Source organism: Pristis pectinata, chromosome 5, assembly GCF_009764475.1.
Source record: "Pristis pectinata isolate sPriPec2 chromosome 5, sPriPec2.1.pri, whole genome shotgun sequence".
NCBI classification, from domain to species: domain Eukaryota; kingdom Metazoa; phylum Chordata; class Chondrichthyes; order Rhinopristiformes; family Pristidae; genus Pristis; species Pristis pectinata.
This window is the reverse complement of record NC_067409.1, coordinates 36,800,791-36,819,178: the sequence shown is the minus strand read 5'-3', so window position 1 is coordinate 36,819,178 and position 18,388 is coordinate 36,800,791. Positions and strand designations below refer to the sequence as shown.

The window sequence follows — 18,388 nt, the reverse complement described above, 5'->3', positions numbered from 1 at the left end:
TACTATATATTCAGGGAATTATAGACCAGCCTGCTGACTTTGCTAGATCAATGACTGTTTTACCCTACCCCAGAATAAGACTTCAAGAAATCCAGAAGGGGATTTGGAAATTTTTGTTCCCAGAGAATGGTGAGAAAGCGGAACTCACGACTGGGGAGTGGTGAGAAAGAATACTATGAATGCATTTAACGGCAGACTGGATAAGCATTTGAAGGAGAAAGGGAATAAAGGCTTATGCTGAAATATTTGGATTAGGAAAGAGAAAAGGAGGCTCGAGTGGAGCATAAACTTTAGCGGGACTGGTTGGGGTTAAAGGCCTGTTTCTATGCTGTATATGCTATGTAATCTCATGTAAAATGCTTTGCTTGGTACTTCCATGGCACTTTTAATTTGCAATTATGTTACTTGTCTTTTGTTTTAATAGTGGCGGTGGAGGGAATTTTGTTCTTTCAACTAGCCTGACTGGATATACGACAGTCTTGGGTGGTGTTCTTCCTATGGTCTACAATGGCTATGGATTTTTCTATAGTATTCGTGATGATAGGCAAGTGTCAAATTGTTGATTTAGACAGTATTACATGAGCAATGGAACATTTGAATGCACAGGAGAGATATTTATTTAACAGATTAGATCACTAGTCTAGAGTTTACTTATCCTGGATGTAATTGTAAACAAATGCAATATTATTTAAAGACATAAACAATGTAGTAAATTAAGGAAAGTGAATATTTAACTTCCATAAACTGTTCTGTGCGAGGGATTTAAACTCCTGATATGCAGAAGCCTCATCTGTTGCAAAACAATGAAGAATATTGCATTGGGAAGAATGATAAACTTGAAATAAGTGCTATCATTTAACATTTTTTGATGTGTGCCGTGTATTGTGCAAATTCTAGTTTAAGTTCTTAAAGCCAAAAATTGCAAATGGCAGGCAGCAAAATGCAATAATAGGATGTTTGAATCTTGGTCACTGTGATGTAAAATTAATGACGAGTTCTTTGGTGTTCGTGAAGAAGAAGCCATTCTCGTGTTCAAAAGATAGGAGGTTACCATACAACGTTAAATAAATGATTGACCAAATATCTAAATTTAATCTGCGGATGGTTTGTGGCATCATAATGTGGTGTGCCTTTTCTGTGACAGTTACAAGGTGAAAATAATATTCTATGTAAAACAGTGTAGCATTTTCAACACCTGGAGACAAAGCTGCTTTCATAGTACAAAATGTCTTGTTGTCTCCCCAAACAGGATTGTTATAATTTGTTCTGCCTGGAAGTCATGCCCAGAGACCGATGCAGAAGAGCTATACAAGGGGGTAGTTCAGTCCTTTCATGAAATGATTCAGTTGATGACAACAGCCCAGCTTTAAATGATATTAGAAGAAGACGTACGGCTAAAAAGTACTAAAGTTCTAACCATTTACATATTTGCGTTAGTGTACTAGTAAATATTGCCTATGCCTCTGTAAAGTCGATACCTCAGAACTTGAAGCTACAGGACATTGATTTTTATCTTAAATTCCTACTTTGCAATATCAATGCAACATTTTTGAAACCATGCACAATACAATGCAAAAAGTGCAACAATGCAGATTCCTAAATACAGGGCAGTTTTTGTATTTTGCTTTTAACTCTGTAGAATTAGCAAAAAGGTACTAATATTAATTTTATTTAAGTCTTGATGGACCTAGTTTGATTAATTCTTAGAAACATTTTATAGATCTGAAACTATGAAGCAGACACACATATCTAGAATAGAAAATGGTGTACTTACAATTTGTAAATATATAATTTTAGAGTTTATCAAAATATTTACTAAGTAAACTAGAACACAAAATATAAAAATTGTATTAGGTAAAACTGGCGTGGAACATTGTTTGACTCACAACTGTGTCTTGCTTTAGCATTGCTGATAATAGTCTATTAATGTGGGTATGAAGCATGGAGTAACCAAAATGACATCGAGCCTGTTAAACAAACCTGAAATCTTTTTGTCATTTGAAGGAAGTTAAAATGACAAACAATTGTTCTAATTTCTGATAAAAAGCAGGCTCTATTGCTGATTGAAATGCAAATTGGGTAACAGGTGAATTATTCAGTGAATGTGTTTTATTTCCCTTGTTACCGTTAGTTTAATATTCTGTTTTAAGATATACCAAACATTTATTTTCTACCTGTTTTAGCTCACTGCATGTCCATCAAAAGTGGAGAAACATTTTCAGCCACATGCTGTTTTTCATTATCTCTAACATAAATGGGGAAGTGACCTTTTAACCTCTGAAACAACTCCTTTTCTAGGCCTTTCTTTTACATAGTGGGTTCCCTTGTTGATCACAATGTCTGCTCCTCTTCCTTCCATAATCTTCTATAGACTTTCTGAAATCTTGCTTCCTTAGCACTTTTGAGACAACAATGCACCTGGAACTTACTGTCTAGACTGCAAAACATGGCGTTGAACCCTCCAAATAATATTAGTCTGGAAACGGTACAGTGTTTCAAACTGAACCACTTTCAAAACTTAGAAGTCTATGAATTTGAGCCTGAGTTTTGTTTTTTGAAAATAAAACTACACACTCCATCTACAGCTATATATCTCCATACTAAAAGTATGCACTGGCAGACAAGCACTGTATATTAATTGCCAATGAAGAACAAATTAACCATAAATGAGAACAGAAAATTTTGGAAACAATCAGCAGGTCAGCATCTATGGAAAATGAAACAAGAGTCAACACTTCAGGCCGGAGACCTTCATCAAAACCGGGGAAAGAGCAAGGAACAAGTTAACTTTAAGTTGCAGAGAAGGTGAGGAAGGGATGGATAGGACAAAGGGAATATCTATGATGGGATGAGGCCAAGATTCCCATGGGGATAGGTTGTAGAGGCTTTTTGATCAAAGGGTTAATGGGGGCAGTTAGAGAGTGAGAATCCTAACAAAAAAGTGCAGAGTTGGAAAGAGAAAATCTAAGCCAATGTCACAGATGACTTTCATCAGAAATAACCGATGTGGACAGAGAAAATGAGTTACCAGATATTGTAGAATTCAAGTCTGGAAGGATGCAGTTGCTCAAGCAAAAGGTGGGGCACTGTTCCTCAAGTTTTGTTATAAAATAAATATCCTGTAGCAATAGTTGCAGTTGTTTACATTTTGGTGTTACCTGATGTTTAATAAGGAAGATCACTACTGGATGAAGGTTGAAAATTGTTAAGTGAACTGTGGAATAAATAAATAGTACAAGAATGTTTTGCTAAATAAAAATATAGCTATGACAGGTATGCAGAGACTACTAAATAAGAATGACCAAGGATAGTTGGTGGTAAAATAGACAAAAGTAAGAAGTCACCTAGCTCGACCCAAGGTTTGTGCTCATTTCACAGGCAATCATTTGAGATGTACCCAGACAATGTGTAAAGAAAGATGTAAACACTTGATGGTAAATTTGTGAAAATTCTGGATTTTTCTCTAATGTTTGTAATTAATTTCACAAACACTGTATTTTACATCGTATAGGCTGTGATTTAGTTGCTTGATTTGAAAGATGCAAATAGTAAGATCAGCGATTGTTGAATATGGATTTCTTTCCATTCAATCTTACCTCTGATTTGGAAGTTCTCTGGAGTTACTACTTTCTAGTAATGTTTTTGTTTGATCTCTTTACATGGCACATCCATGATTGAAATCTTAAATAAAAGCTCTCTTGCTTTAATCATTGGTACACAGTTGCTTTGTGTCAGCTTATTTCCAACTGAGCCAGAAGATTATGGGTTCAAGTACCATTCCAGCCCCTTTAGCATGGGAATCTGGGCTTTCATTCCTTTGCATTGTTGAGTGATCAATCCACAATTGACGCCAGAGTCTTTCAGATGAGAGATTAAACTGAAGCCTTGGGTGTATTTATTTCAAAATACAGGAAAGTCCTTCCTGGGTTCTGGTTAAATTTTATTTCTTAATTAACATAAAAAAAAGACATTCTTGTCTACATTCATTTTATGTTGCTGTTTGTGAGAGCTGCATTCTTGGATTACAAGAATGTCAACACTTCAGAAATACTTCATGGTCCTTGAACCATCTTGGGACATACTGATGATGTAAAACAATATAATTCTTTATTTCTTTAAGCTGATACTTTTTGATTTTGAGAAGGTTAATAATGAACATGCTCTCCCAAGAAGGTTATATTTAGGCCAGTCTGTTCAGAAATTTACCTCTTTAAACCATGTACTGTTTTACATTGACAACATCCTGAATAATAACCTAATTTTAAATGGATAGAAACACGATGCCTAATCCATTTTTTAAGTTCATCAAGTATCAGCAATGAGGTAGGGGAACTTGTTGGTAGAGTGACATAGCTTTTTTTTAAAGAATCATACCGAACTGGTTGAATGGGACTCTTGATGGAAGATGGAATCCACCTTTCTTATCTCTAATTTCCAAAAATTAAGAAAGGTCTGATTTGCAGTATTGCTCTAGCCAAATCAATTTTATACTCCACATCCTTACCTTCAAATCATTTCATGGTCTTCCTGATGTCTTACAGGGGGCTGTGAGGAGTCAAAGGTACAAATTTCTCCCAGCAATTGAAGGACCAAGGAAGGAAACAGGCTGGGTGGTGGCACGAGGTGAGCACCAGAGACTGTGGTTCCAGGTTCTTTGATACAGTGCAAAATGTGCTTTAATGCCAGATCAGCAAAGCTGAGCACACTTGCACATTCATCTTCACTTGTCCGTGCATCATCTAAGTCCACACACTCTAATTTCTCATGTCTATTCCATCACTTCCCTACCAAGAATTACCATACCATTCTCCAAGCCTATGCACTTCCCTCCATCACTTCAACTGATCATTTTCCTCGTACAATTCTACATAACAGATAATTTGGACCCCGTTAATGCACTGCATTCATCAGATGAACTGGAAATGGCCCTTGATGTCTTGCACCTAAAAAGAATAGGATATACTGGAAACCACTGAAGTTTTAGTGTTTCTAGCTGCTGAACAGGTCAGTTGTCATAGGGTTTGTGCCTCTTATACCCTAGCTCAGATATTGCATTTGGGTGAGGTCATGTGGTGGACAAAAACAAAGCCAAGAAATTGGATTGCGTGACACCTGTGTTTTGGTCCTACACAATGTAACAATTTTACCAAGCAGATTGCACTGAAGATCATTTACAGGTGAATTTGCACCAATCACCCCGCTCCATGTATAATTTTAATGACAGGTGGCGATCTCTATGAAGCATCAAACATGGACTTTATTTGAGTTCATGGAAACCTTGACTAGGGCTCTGCAGAATCTGGATGTGAGCATGTCTGCAATCTTAAACAGAATGATGAATAAGGGAATCCTATTGGCCCTGTGAGTCTCCTGGAGTATATTTGTATCATAACCTCATCAACCCCTTCCTCCTCCATTTCTAAATTGTATGTGGATCTTTCTGGAGCACCCCTGTTAGCTTAAACACTTGTGCCTTATCACCTCCCTCTACTTTCAAAAATTCTGTTCCCTCAACTGTGCTCCCTCAACACTTCCCTTCTCCTCCAACTTGCTGTCCATACAGGTTCAAACTCCCTAGTCTGCCACCTTTAGGACTGACTGGTGCAGGACCATAGAAAATCTGGACCACAGAAATTGCCCCCAGGCATCTTCCTCTGAGCAGGAGAACTGTTCTTTCTAAGTACCGACACTCCCTGGATTTTGTATAGGTTCCGAGAACTGTCAGTACATCAGCAATGCTGTTGGCTGAAATTACAAAAGTTATACTGGTATGTTAATCAGATATGGGTTAGCTCCAAACTCAGTTAATTTTAGATCTTGGAATTGTCTAATTAGTACAGATCCGTTCTACGTATTCAAAATATGCCGGACAACAGAATGCCAGAGCAGGGTGTTTCAACCTGTACTCTAATGGAGAAAAGGACTTCTCACTCTGCCAAAATATCATCTTAGTAAGGTTGTTTAAATGACAAAATACAACTCCAATCAGGGTGATCTGTAGTCAGTGTAGCCCACGCATCCCAAAGGAACAGTGCATGCAATGCACAATGTTTATAGTTGCCCATAGTCTTCTTGCAAGCTTTTGAGTGGAAACTTACTGCTATTGAATATCTGGATAGGAAAAGTAACACAGTGATTCTTCAATCAAATAGACTTAAGTGTTTGTTTTAAGGAATGAGTCCTGCATGTTAATAGGGGTGGGATACATTGGTGGGAGGGTCGAGTAATGGAGGGGAAACTGAGCAGAATGTTTAACTTCATGGTTTGTGACTGTTTTGTAGTTGGAATTCCTGATTCAAGAGTCTAGGATAAGGGAACATAGTTCAACAATAAAGGGTAGGTTGTTTAGGACTGAGATGAGGAAAAATTTCTTCATTCAGAGTGTGGTGAACCTTTGGTTTTCTCTAACCCAGAAACCCGTTGAGGCCTAAGTCCATTGTGTTCATTTCAAAATGGAGATCAATAGATTTCTGGGAATTAAGGAAGTTAAGAGACATGGTAATAAGTGCTGGGAAATGGTGCTGAGGTTGAAGATCAGCCGTGAGCTTGATGAACAGTGAAGCAAAGAGCTGGATGGCCTTCTCCTGCTCCTACTGCTTATTTCTCACAGGGCTACGTCGGGAAACCAGCCAGAGTGGCATGCTCGACTGTTCAAGATGTAGGAACAGGCAGATACAATCCCTCAACTTGGGGGTCTTGGGGTGGGATGAGCAGAGAGTGCAGCCGAGGTTTACAATCCCTTACCTTGGGGAGCTTTGTATGGGAGAAAGGAATATGGGGGAATGGAAACACAGCAGGGATCTTGGAGGTGTGAGGTTGGCAGGTGAGTGGAGAAAACATTCCTAGTTCTTCTGGCCTACAATTCACGTTACAAAAGCATTTAGCTTCTCAACTCTCTTTGCCTCATTAAAATTGTCGAGTTTCCCAAGGCCTGGGAAACCCACCTGTCCACAATAATTCCAAAGCAGCTGGCCTCATAACGCAAAAAGTCTACAGTGGGGACCAGTTCAGACTTTTAACATTTTGATACCTGACTCAAACCTAATTGGCACATTTTTGTTTGCCAATAATTGAATTAAGAGAATAAATCAGTAAGTATAAATTAAAATATTTAATTCAGTGCAATGTCAAATAGAGAAAATGAAACATAGAGATGGAAAGATAGAATTTAGAAAGAGTTAAAAGAGAAAACAATAAAATTAATAAGACCAATAACAATTAAAAACTTTGGAGATGCAAGAGATTGCAGATGCTGGAATCTGGAGCATAAACCAAACTGCTGGAAGAACTCAGCGGGTCAATCAGAATCTATGGAGATAAAGGGATGGTCAACATCTCGGGTCAAGACCCTGTATCAGGAATAAGCTGGAGAGAGAAGATTCCTGGTATATAGAGCTGAGGAGGAGGGGTGAGACAGACCTGTAGGTGATAGGTGGACCAAATGAGGTGGGGGTGGGGGTGGGGGCAGGAAATGTGGGGCAGATGGAATTGAATGGGGGAAGGGAGGGGGAGGGCAGAGGCAGAGGCTGGTAGGTGATAGGTGGAACCAGATGAGGGAGGGATGATAGGCAGATTGAACCAAGTTGGGGAGAGTAATAAGTCTTGGTAATGGTGGGGCGGGGGGGGGGAAGAGGGAGGGATGGAAAAGATGAACAAAGGGAGTGAGAATAAGGTTTCACTGGTTAGAGTGGGAAAGAAACACAGGGAGTGTAGGTTACCTGAAACTGGAAAATTCAATGTTCATACCATTGGATTGCAGGCTACCCGAGTGAAATATGAGGAAATGAAGAAAAGGGATGGCATTCTTACAGACAACAGGGTGGGAAGAGGTGTGGTTAAGGTAGCTGTGTGTTTATAGTAGATATCAATGGGTAATTTGTCTCTTGAGATGGAGTCAGAAAGATACAGAAGAAGAAGAGAAGTGTCAGAAATGGTCCAGGTGAATTTGAGGGCAGTGAAGAAGTTGCTGGCAAAGATGATAAAATTGATGAGTTCCTTGCGAGTACAGGAAGCAGCACCAATGCAGTAATCAATGTAGTTGAGGAAGAATTAGGGAGTGGTACCAGAGTAGGTTTGAAACGGGGACTGTTCCATGTAGTCTCAAAATGGCAGGCATGTGTGTGCTCATGGCTATACCTTTGAGCTGTAGAAAGTTGGAAGAATCAAAAGGCAAGTTGTTGAGGGTAAGAATAAGTTCTGCCAGGTGATGAGAGCATTAGTAGAGGGGAACTAGTTGGGTCTTTGCTCCAGACAGAAAAGGAGGTCCTAAGACCTACCTGATGGGGGATGGAGGTGTATAGAGACTGGGAAATTAATTTCTTGTGGAATAAGAACTCATACCTACAGAATTAAAATTTCAGAGCCAGAGAGATTATTTGACAGTAATTAAGACTGATCACAGCATTAAAGTTCCATTTATATCTGAGTACAATGTCTGTAACTTCTTACTTGTGAGCAAGTGCTACAATCTCATAACAGTTCATTGATTCATATTTAAATGAATCTATTGACATGGATTCCATTGGAAAATAATCAAAACGTTTTTAATTCGTCAGACTTTGAGTAGTAATCAACTAATAACATTTTAAATACTCATACATATGGAAATATGAAGGCTTAATTATTCATTGATTTTAACTGTAATTGTTGATAATGAGAAATGACTTCAGAACTCATTCCCACAGGGAGCTGCACTCAGTGATTGTGCAGATAAAGAGAAACAGCATGGGAACAGGCCTTTGGCCCATCGTGTCCAAGCCAATCATCAAGCTCCCATTTACTAAAATCCTACAATAATCCCATGTTTTATTCTCCACAAATTCCCATCAATCACTCCCATATTCTACCTTGTATCTGCACACTAGGGTTAATTTATAGTGGCCAATCAACCTAACAGCTTGTGCTTCAGGGTTGTAGTTGAACTTTGTGTGTGCATCTCTGTTGGGAGTGTGGGGCGATTGCACTCATTCTAATAGCTACTCAGAAAGTTTGTCAGAGGTGATACATTTTTCACAATGCTGTACTCTTGTCTCACAGGTGGATAGAGCAGTTAAGAAGGCCTATGGGATGTTGGCTTTCATAAGTCGTGGGATTGAGTTTAAGAGCCACGAAGTGATGATGCAGCTTTACAAAACTCTAGTTAGACCACACTTAGAGTACTGTGTTCAGTTCTGGTCGCTCCATTATAGGAAGGATGTGGAGGCGTTGGAGAAGGTGCAGAAGAGATTTACCAGGATGCTGCCTGGATTAGAGCGTATGGAATATGAGGAAAGACTTAAGGTGCTAGGGCTTTATTCACTGGAAAGGAGGAGGATGAGAGGAGACATGATAGAGGTATATAAAATATTGAGAGGAATAGATAGAGTAGACAGTCAGCGCCTCCTTCCCAGGGCACCAATGCTCAAGACGAGAGGGCATGGCTTTAAGGTTATGGGTGGGAGGTTCAGGGGAGATGTCAGTGGGAGGTTTTTCACCCAGAGAGTGGTTGGTGCATGGAATGCACTGCCTGGGGTGGTGGTGGAGGCAGATACATTGAACAGGTTCAAGAGGATAGGCATATGGAGGAATGTGAGATAGAGGGATATGCGGGAGGAAAGGGTTAGAGAGTGTGAGGGTGGTTTGATGGACAGCACAAAATGGTGGGCCGAAGGGCCTGTTTTGTGCTGTATGGGTCTATGGTTTTAATAACTAACTTTTTTCTAACAGATCTGAGCCAGCTTTATTAATAGGTTCACTCCAATGTATTTGGAGACAGTTATTTAGGACATGTAATAAATGGAAATAATTTAGGGCATTTTTACTCTGCTTATATACAAGTTGTTATTCCACAGGTATAATTTTATAGGCATTTACCAAAATCAAACTGAAACTAGAAAATAAATTTGAATATAATGATTGAATATTTTTTCCACTTAGTTTCGTCCCATTTGAGCAGTAACTAGATTGTAGTAAATAGCTTGATTGGCCAAAAGTTGTTGGTGTGTTCCTTCCTCTGCAATTTGTCCATTATTAAACACTGCTATTTTGTTAGCATTCTGGACAGTAGACAGGCGATGAGCTATTACAATACAGGTGCGGCCCTCTCTTGCTTTGTCCAGTGCTTCTTGGACAATCTGTTAAAAGTTATGAAGTAAAAACAAACATGAGAACAGTTCACATCTAATGAATTATTTTAACTGTGTTAAAATGTGACTGTTAAAAATATCTTTGGAATCATATGCCTATAATCTACTCAAGTGTGAAATGCACATCCTGGCCTAGATATTGCTGATAAATGCTAATGGTTACAATAAGAACAGCTTTTTAAATTTCAGAAAATTCAGGAATTCCACACATATATGGTCAAACATGGAAGTCTCAAACCAGAGTGATACTGGCATCATATCTGCCAAAGCACTCCAATGAGAAACTGTCCCAGAATTTGAAGTAGTAGAAAAGTAATACAATGTTTGTCATTAAATAGTGAGCTGAACCTTAATGTAAAGCTCCATAATTTGTCAGAAATCAATCTCCCTTACTATCTTGCCAATACATCAATCACTGTTCTCGACAGAAACCCTCCTAGGAGTGAATTTTCATTTTTACTATTCCCAGTACACAGCTTCATAAGCTAGGAGGACAAGGTGAAATATGGGTATGCATAGTTCCTCAAGTTTCCAAACTATAATTGCCTTGCATGCAAAAATATTGCACCTTACCATTTCACTTTCTGTATCCAGTGCTGAAGTAGCTTCATCTAGGAGCAGAATCTTAGGATTTCGGACTAATGCTCGGGCAATGGCCACACGCTGTTTCTGCCCTCCAGATAAGTGGGTGCCCTTGTCTCCTACACATGTTTCATATTTCTAAATAAATGGAGCAAAATATTGATTTCAGTACTTTTACAAATAATACATTTCATATTACTTGTTTATTTCTTCACTTGCAACGCACATATATCTAGATTGCAGTTTACCTAGATATTTTAGATATTGATAGTTTACGGATAGGTCCTTACTCATACAAATTTATGACTTAATTTTTGCTCTCTGAAAGTAACATTAGAAATAGATTAATACACCAAAAAATGATAAGCTGTTTTGCAATATGCATATTACTGCATTTAACACACACGACGCAATTGAAGGGACATAATGATGATGTTGCATGTGTTACACAATGCATCATTATAAAAGGATATAATGTCTGCAAAACTATTGGAAAAGGAATAAAATCAAGGTATCAAGGTACCAAGGTAAAATCAAAGTAACATTCAAATCAAGGTAATATGCATGTACCTTTGGACTGGGGAAATCATTAGCCCTATCAGCCAAATAAATTTTTGCTTTCCCGTTAGACCTCACTGAGGAAGCTACCAACCATGACATTAAAAAACTGGTCTTACAGCCATCATGTATATATCCCACCAGCAGCTAAGGTTATAGAATCTGAATAAAGATCAAAAGGAGGCCACTTAGCCCATGACAGTCAAAAAGCAACATATCCAAGCACTTCTTAAATGTGATGATGGTTTCTACCTCTACCACACTTTCAGGCAATGAGTTCCAGACCCCTTCTATACTCTGGGTGGAAAAAAAGTACTTTTCATCTCTCTGATCATTCTACCAATTAACTTGAACCTTAGTTCCCAGTAACTGACCTCATTGCTAAAGGAAATAGGTACTTTGTTTATCCTATCAAGGCCTCTCATAATGTTATGTACCTCGATAAACATTGCCTTCAGCCTGCTCTGTTTATTTCCTCGTGACTTAAATTCTCAAATCCCAGCAACATCCTCGTAAATCTCCTCTGCACCTTCCCAGTGCTTTCACATCTTTCATGTTATATGTTGACCAGAACTACACACAGTTCTCAAGTTGTGGCCTAATAAATGCACATAATTCTAGCATAACCTGCTCTTAAAGCAAGGTTAAACAGTCAATTCTTTTTAGAATTTATTACTGAGTTTATTGAGTGTAACCATGCAGAACCCTACCTCAGGGAGAGTTTCAATAAAAGAATGTATGTTAGCAACTTTGGCTGCAGCCTCTATTTCCTCCTTGGATATGACCCTGCTGTTGTCCCCGTAGGCAATATTCTCAGCAATGCTGCAGTTAAACAGTACTGGTTCTTGAGACACAATACCAATCTGTGCCCGAGCCCACTGAACATTGAGGTCCTTTATATTGTTGTTATCTAAAAGCTGGAAAAAAGGCATATTTCAAAAATCTGCACTTTCTCACATTATTAAAACTGATGTAAACTGTAGACTGCAAGAATAAAAGATGATCATGGGAGTAACTAAGGAATTACAGTAATCACATTAACAAGTGTGGGATTCTTGAACAACCATGCAGATATATGGCATAAAATAATTATTAATGTCCATCACATACACATAATGGTAGCACAAAATGCTATTAATAATTGTCTCTTGTGACTTCTGTGACAAAACAAATAGAATCCCGATGGGGACTGACACGGAATTTCACCACTGTAAATTCTGATTGATCGGACTTTCATAAAAAGTCTTAATTCTTTTCATCAATCTGGAACATTAACTCTGTTTCTCTCTCTGTAAATGCACTCTGACCTGCTGAGTATTTCCTGTGTTTTCTATTTTATTTCGGATTTCCAGCATGTGTGGTGTTTCCCTTTTGGTCTTTACAGGTGCACTTTTTTTAAATATATAGGAAATAAACACATTTTTGTATATTATTCTCACTGTGAAAGAAAGGCTGATAATTCAGCATCATGGATGCTGTCAGGGCAGGAACCATGAGTGCTCAATCATCTGTACACAGTGCCTTTCACTTATAGTGAACACAAATGCCAAGTTCTGTTTTTCTTTTGTGAAATTATATTCTGTACTTTGACACATTTTTCTGCGAGTACAAAATCAGTGATCTTGTCTATTCTACAAGTAAAATCACAACATATTGATAGCATTTTATGGAAAGGGATTTTTTTAAATTCATTTTTTAGGATCTGGACATTGCTGAATTAGCTTTGGGATATCAGGAGCTGAGTGTTTTGCCACAGGATATCTTGCGTCTGTCCAGCACTTGAAGTCATAGTATGTACATAGCTAGTCCAGTGGAGCTTCTGGTCACTGGCAACCCCTAAGATGTTGATTGATGAGGACTTCATGATGGTATTGTCACTGAATGTAAAGTGTTGCTCTTTGTGCATATTAACCTCTGCCAGTCAGTAGAATTTAATGGGCTTTGCTCTACATGAATCTACTTCCATGAAAAAGAAATGAATTGCATTGTGTGTAGTTCTGGTTGCCATGCTATGGGAAGGGTGTGACTAAGTTAGAGAGAGTGCAGATTCACAAAGATGTGGCTGGGACTGAAGGGCTTGAGTTATAGGGAGAGACTGGATAGGCTGGGACTGTTTTCCCTGAAGCGAAGGAGGTTGAGGGGTGACCTTATAGAGGTTTATAAAATCATGAGGGGCATGGATAAGGTGGATGATCACAGTCTTTTTCCCAGGATAGGGGAGTCTAAAACTAAAGATCATAGGCTTAAGGTGAGAGGGAAAGATTTAAGTGGAACCCAAGGGGAAAGCTTTTCCACACAGAGGGTGCTGGCTATATGAAATGGGCTGCCAGAAGAAGTGGTAGTGACAGGTACAATTACAACATTTAAAATACAAATTGGATAGGTGCATGGATGGGAAAGTTTTACAGGGATATGTGCCAAATGCAGGCAAATTGGACTAGTTCAGGTAGAGACCTTGGTCAGCATGGGAGAGTTGGGCCATCTTAGAGTAAACAAATGGGGCTTTCTTGATATAATAATGAGATGCTAGCTGACGAATAAAGAAGAAGTCACTAAACGTTGCTGGAGAGGATTTGGTTTCATAGAAATCCAAGAGGGTGGTGATTGATTAAATCACTGCTGTTCCCCTGGTGGGAGCTGGCTGCATGTCTTTGGTCAGTGGCAGATCCTGCTCCTCAGCTGCTTCTGGGAATTCTATGCCCTGGTTTCAAAAGTGCACTGTGACTTAAAACACTGACAAAACTTCTAGTGCAGCAATCAGCTGTTGTCTGTGTCCAGTCAGAGTAGCATGAACCTTCAGCTCCAGCAATGTTAGATCCTTCTTAGGGTCACTACTCTGCCACATACACTGGTGGTAGTAGATTAGGATGAAAGTTCAGTGGCAAAAACCAAATACATCCACATAATTCAGTTTAAAAATGGTCAGATGGCTGAAGTGAGTGTAAAGGGAAATGAGGATTTCTGGGGAGGAAATGCCAATGCCATTTTTCTAGGTAAATGAAATGGTGCATCTGTACATTCTAGTTTACTGGTTCACCAAACCAGCTTGTATATGTACCACAATTCTTCAACACGGTCTGTAAACGTACCATCATTCTAATGAAAATCCAGAAAAACCCAAAAATTGCACAGTGAGATAGACAGCAAGTGATTAGTTGAGTTACACAACACCCCATCAGATTTCTGATCCTGTTGAGAGGGAGTAAATTACCTACCACTTTTCCACCTTGTGGGTCGTAGTACCTCTCCAACAGCTGAATAGTGGTGCTTTTCCCACAGCCACTACTACCCACCAGAGCCAAGGTTTGTCCTTTTGCAACTGTAACTGTTAAACCTTGCAACACAGGCATATCAGGGCGAGTATGGTAGGTAAAGGCAACATCTTCAAACTTGACCGTTCCCTCAAATGTACTCTTTAAAAAGAATCAGAATAATGACATTTAGTACAATTTAACTTTTCTAAACATGTCCTGCAATATCTTTGCAAAGATATCAAACATTTGTGTGTCCACCTGCAGTCAGAAACTAAAGTATATGGCACGATTCTCATATGTTATCCTGTTTGCAAAAATGTAAAAGGAAGCTATTCGACTTTTTGCCAGCTCTCAGATCATTCCCATTAATTCCTTTGCCCCACTTATTTCCCTGACCTATTCTCTCTTTCACATGCCCTGCCAATCCCCCTAATTTTCCTCTGGGTAATTTACATTTGCCAATAAATCTGCCAACCAGCACACCTTTAGGATGTGGGATGAAATCTATGCAGTCATAGGGAGAACATGCAAACTCTACATGGACAGTGCTGGAGGTCAGGATTGAACCCAGGTCACTGGAGCTGTGTGGCAGCAGCACTAACTGCTCTGCCACTTACTACTGTACTATTTGCATATTCAGAGAGTAGCGTTCTACCAGAGTAATTTTGTTTGCATTATGTGATAAATATCATTTGATAAAAGAATGTACGTTAGCTATGAAGATATTTGCAGATGGTGTTAATGATACACTACGAATCAACTATAAGGATCCCTGCCCAAGGACAATTTAAATGGTTTACTTTTTATTATTGGGAAGTGATACTTTGATATAACTGCTAGGCAAATGGACTATGCACCAAATCAGATTGACCACGGCTGTGAGGAATTTCAACGCAGTTAATTAACTAACACAGAATTAAAAAGATAGTATCAGTAATGGTGACCTTGAAATTACTGAGCTATAATAAAAAAAAACATCTGGCTTACTCTGGAAGGAAACCTGCCATCCTTACAGAGTAAGGGCTATAAGTGAATGCACACCTGCAACAATGTCTTTGACTCTTTACTGCTCTCTCAAATGGCCTGGTAAGCTGTTCAATTGTCAACATGACAGTAACTCCCACTTTCTCACAGGCAAAAAGGATGAGAAATAATGCTGGGCTTGCCAACAACTCCCACATTCCATGATTGAGAAAAACAGAGAGCGAAGCAGCAGTAAAATATCAATTACATGGATTCCAGATGAATCTGCAGTCAAAGTTTTTTAGTCACCTGGGTCATGTGCCCTTCAAAAAAATGGAAAATTTCAGTGCAAGACATCAGCGCACAGAACCGTATCAATAATACTCATGACCTAAGCTTGCAATATTCTATGTTCTCATCTACCCAGTCCTTTGCCATTGTGTGCATCTTGGTTCTGGCACCTTTCATGCTGGTATTAGAAAATTACACTATTTATGCCTAGTTCCTGGCATTATTCACCTGCTTCTTCTTACTCTTAGGAAGCTTACTATTCAATTTTGCCAACCATGTCAAAATAAGTATTCTGTTAGGATTTGGAGAATCTAAATCTTATGGGCTATGCAAATATGAGAAATACTTCTGACAATATTATCCATGGCTGATTTCACAATTTTGTGCAAAATATTTAGTTGCCAGCTACTTCTGAGCAACTTGAGATTAAAAAAATTCAAGTTTGTGAAATGTTATAATGTACAGGACAGTAAAGTACTTACAGGAACATCACCAGTGTCACTAAAGCTGTCTATCGATGGCGTTTGCTCAATCAGCATGATGATTCGGGCTGCTGACAACTTAGCCTTAGCATAATCAGGTGCAAACGAGCTGGTCTGTCCCAGAGCCATTGCTCCAAATACAATTGCTGAGAATACGCTGTAATAATATAAATCAGATCAAAGAACATGCAATATTATCCCTACAAATATGTTAGCGCTGTAGAGATGGTAATCCAAAAAGAAATTTATCAAGACTCTCATGCAATTCATATAAAGTGTCAACTTAACTGGTTGTATTACATAATAGATGTAAATATAGTGGGAAAAATATTTGGAAGAATCTTAACAAAACCAGAAACAAAACCAGAAACAAAACCAGAAACAAAACCATAAAATGCCAGGACATTCAACAGGGTAGGCAGCATCCATGGAGAAAGGAACAGAGTAAACATTGCAGGTCAATAAATCTTCTAGAGAAGTAGGGAAAAAAAAGCAAGTGAAAAAGAGAGTCAATGTTTCAGGTTGAGGACCCTTCACCTGGAAGAGTGGGAAAATAAGTGTGTTTTCAGTTGCAGAGAGGAGGGGAGTGGAGAGAACTGAGGGAATATCTGTGATAGAGTGCAGAACAAAGTTGCCAAGTTAACAAATTGTTTTAAATTCCCACAAATTTGAGGTAGAGAAGAAACAGAGTAGGAAAATGAAACTGAAGCTGTCCCATTCCCACTCTGACCCTATGTCTTTGACCTCTTAAACTGTTGCAGCAAAGCCCAACACAAGCTCAAGGACCAGCAAATCATATTTCACAGGGCGCATTGCAGTCTTTGGAACTCAGTATGGAAATCAGCAGTTTCAGGTAACCAGCCTTTTGATTTGCTGGATAGTTCAATTTCAATGCATTCCTTTCTATCTTTTCTCTTCTGGTCTCCAGCTGTTGGTATTTAATGTTCTGGTTATCTTGACAACTTTGCCCTGCACCTTATCACAGATGTTCCCTCTATTGCCCTCCATCTCTGCAACTTAAACCACACTTTCCCCACTTTTTCAGTTCTGATGAAGGGTCCTTGACCTGAAATGTTGACTCTGCGTTTCTCTCCATGGATGCTGGTTAAGCCTCTGAGTGCTTGTTTTGAATTGTCAGCACCTGCAGTTATTTTTGCTCCAATTAACAGAACAGTTTTTCTTTATATTACGTAGTTTATAGGTGAAACTGACAAAAGAAAAGGACTATATAGAGTCACTGAGTTATACAGCACGGAAACAAGCCCTAAGGCCTAATTCATCCAGGACCACTCTGGCTGCACTTACATACAAACATATAAATTAGGATCAGTTGTAGGCCACTCAGTCTCATTGTTTAGTAAGACGATAGCTGATCTGATCGTAACCTCAACTCTGCATTCCAACCTATCCCCACTCACCTTTCAACCCTTGAGAGTTTATCTACCTCTGCCTTAAAGAATCTTCAGACTCTGGTCTAAACCTTCCCCCCCACCCCACCACTCCCTAGGTTGAGAGCTCCAAAGGCTCCTGATCGTAGAAGAAAATTAATCTTGTTGCTATCTTAAGCTGGATGCCCTTTATTTTTAAAGTGCCCCTTAAAACATCCCTTATGGTATTTCACATATTTCAAGCAGATACCCATTCAAAAGGCCTCGTTCAGAAGAACTGTCTTGCAACAAGAATTTATACTCACAGAAAAACTTCCCGGAAGTCCATATAGTTATGAGTCACCAGCCAGGCTCCAAATCGAAAACATGCTGCATAAGCAAAGAACACAATTGCTTGCGAAAGGGAAAAGGTGATTCCATAAATGCAAGACTTCTTTTTGGCATTCCTTTGAAAACATAAAAAAGAATATGGATGATGAAGAGCAAAACATAGAGAAAATTTTAATTCATTGTACCTAGCAAGTATAGGGTGAGCAGGGATTTCACACTCTGTTCCTGTTGTCCCTCTACTAATCATCAGTTTAACTGCACAGTTGTTATAAATCATCTGAGAACCCTACCATACACCATCGCAACCTCCCCCCCCCCCACCCCCAGCCCATCATTCACACCGACTCTCTAATCTCCCCAAAGAGAGACAGGCAGTTCCCTCAAGAATGTACACAAGTCGTGAGAACATAAGAATT

The 18,388-nt window shown here is 39.0% G+C and overlaps 2 protein-coding genes across 4 annotated transcripts in view; one reads left to right on the top strand and one right to left on the bottom strand.

The window, feature by feature from the left end:
- crot (carnitine O-octanoyltransferase) overlaps positions 1 to 3,715 on the top strand; it is a 45,939-nt gene extending 42,224 nt beyond the window's left edge. For 2 of the 3 annotated variants that reach the window (XM_052016414.1, XM_052016413.1), the window contains 2 exons: positions 425 to 544; positions 1,250 to 3,686. In XM_052016414.1, coding sequence (XP_051872374.1) covers positions 425 to 544; positions 1,250 to 1,370 — 241 coding nt within the window. In that variant the 3' untranslated portion in view covers positions 1,371 to 3,686. Of the gene's footprint in view, positions 1 to 424; positions 545 to 1,249 lie in introns of all 3 variants that reach the window. The other variant, XM_052016412.1, reaches the window with a different exon arrangement.
- A 3,831-nt stretch (positions 3,716 to 7,546) lies between these two features.
- abcb4 (ATP-binding cassette, sub-family B (MDR/TAP), member 4) overlaps positions 7,547 to 18,388 on the bottom strand; it is a 103,609-nt gene continuing 92,767 nt past the window's right edge. Inside the window, exons 24-29 of the mRNA XM_052016411.1 lie at positions 17,948 to 18,088; positions 16,255 to 16,411; positions 14,480 to 14,677; positions 11,975 to 12,181; positions 10,698 to 10,844; positions 7,547 to 10,112 (exon numbers count right to left, since the gene is read on the bottom strand). Of these exons, the coding sequence (XP_051872371.1) occupies positions 9,912 to 10,112; positions 10,698 to 10,844; positions 11,975 to 12,181; positions 14,480 to 14,677; positions 16,255 to 16,411; positions 17,948 to 18,088 (1,051 nt within the window). The 3' untranslated portion in view covers positions 7,547 to 9,911. The remainder of the gene's footprint in view (positions 10,113 to 10,697; positions 10,845 to 11,974; positions 12,182 to 14,479; positions 14,678 to 16,254; positions 16,412 to 17,947; positions 18,089 to 18,388) is intronic.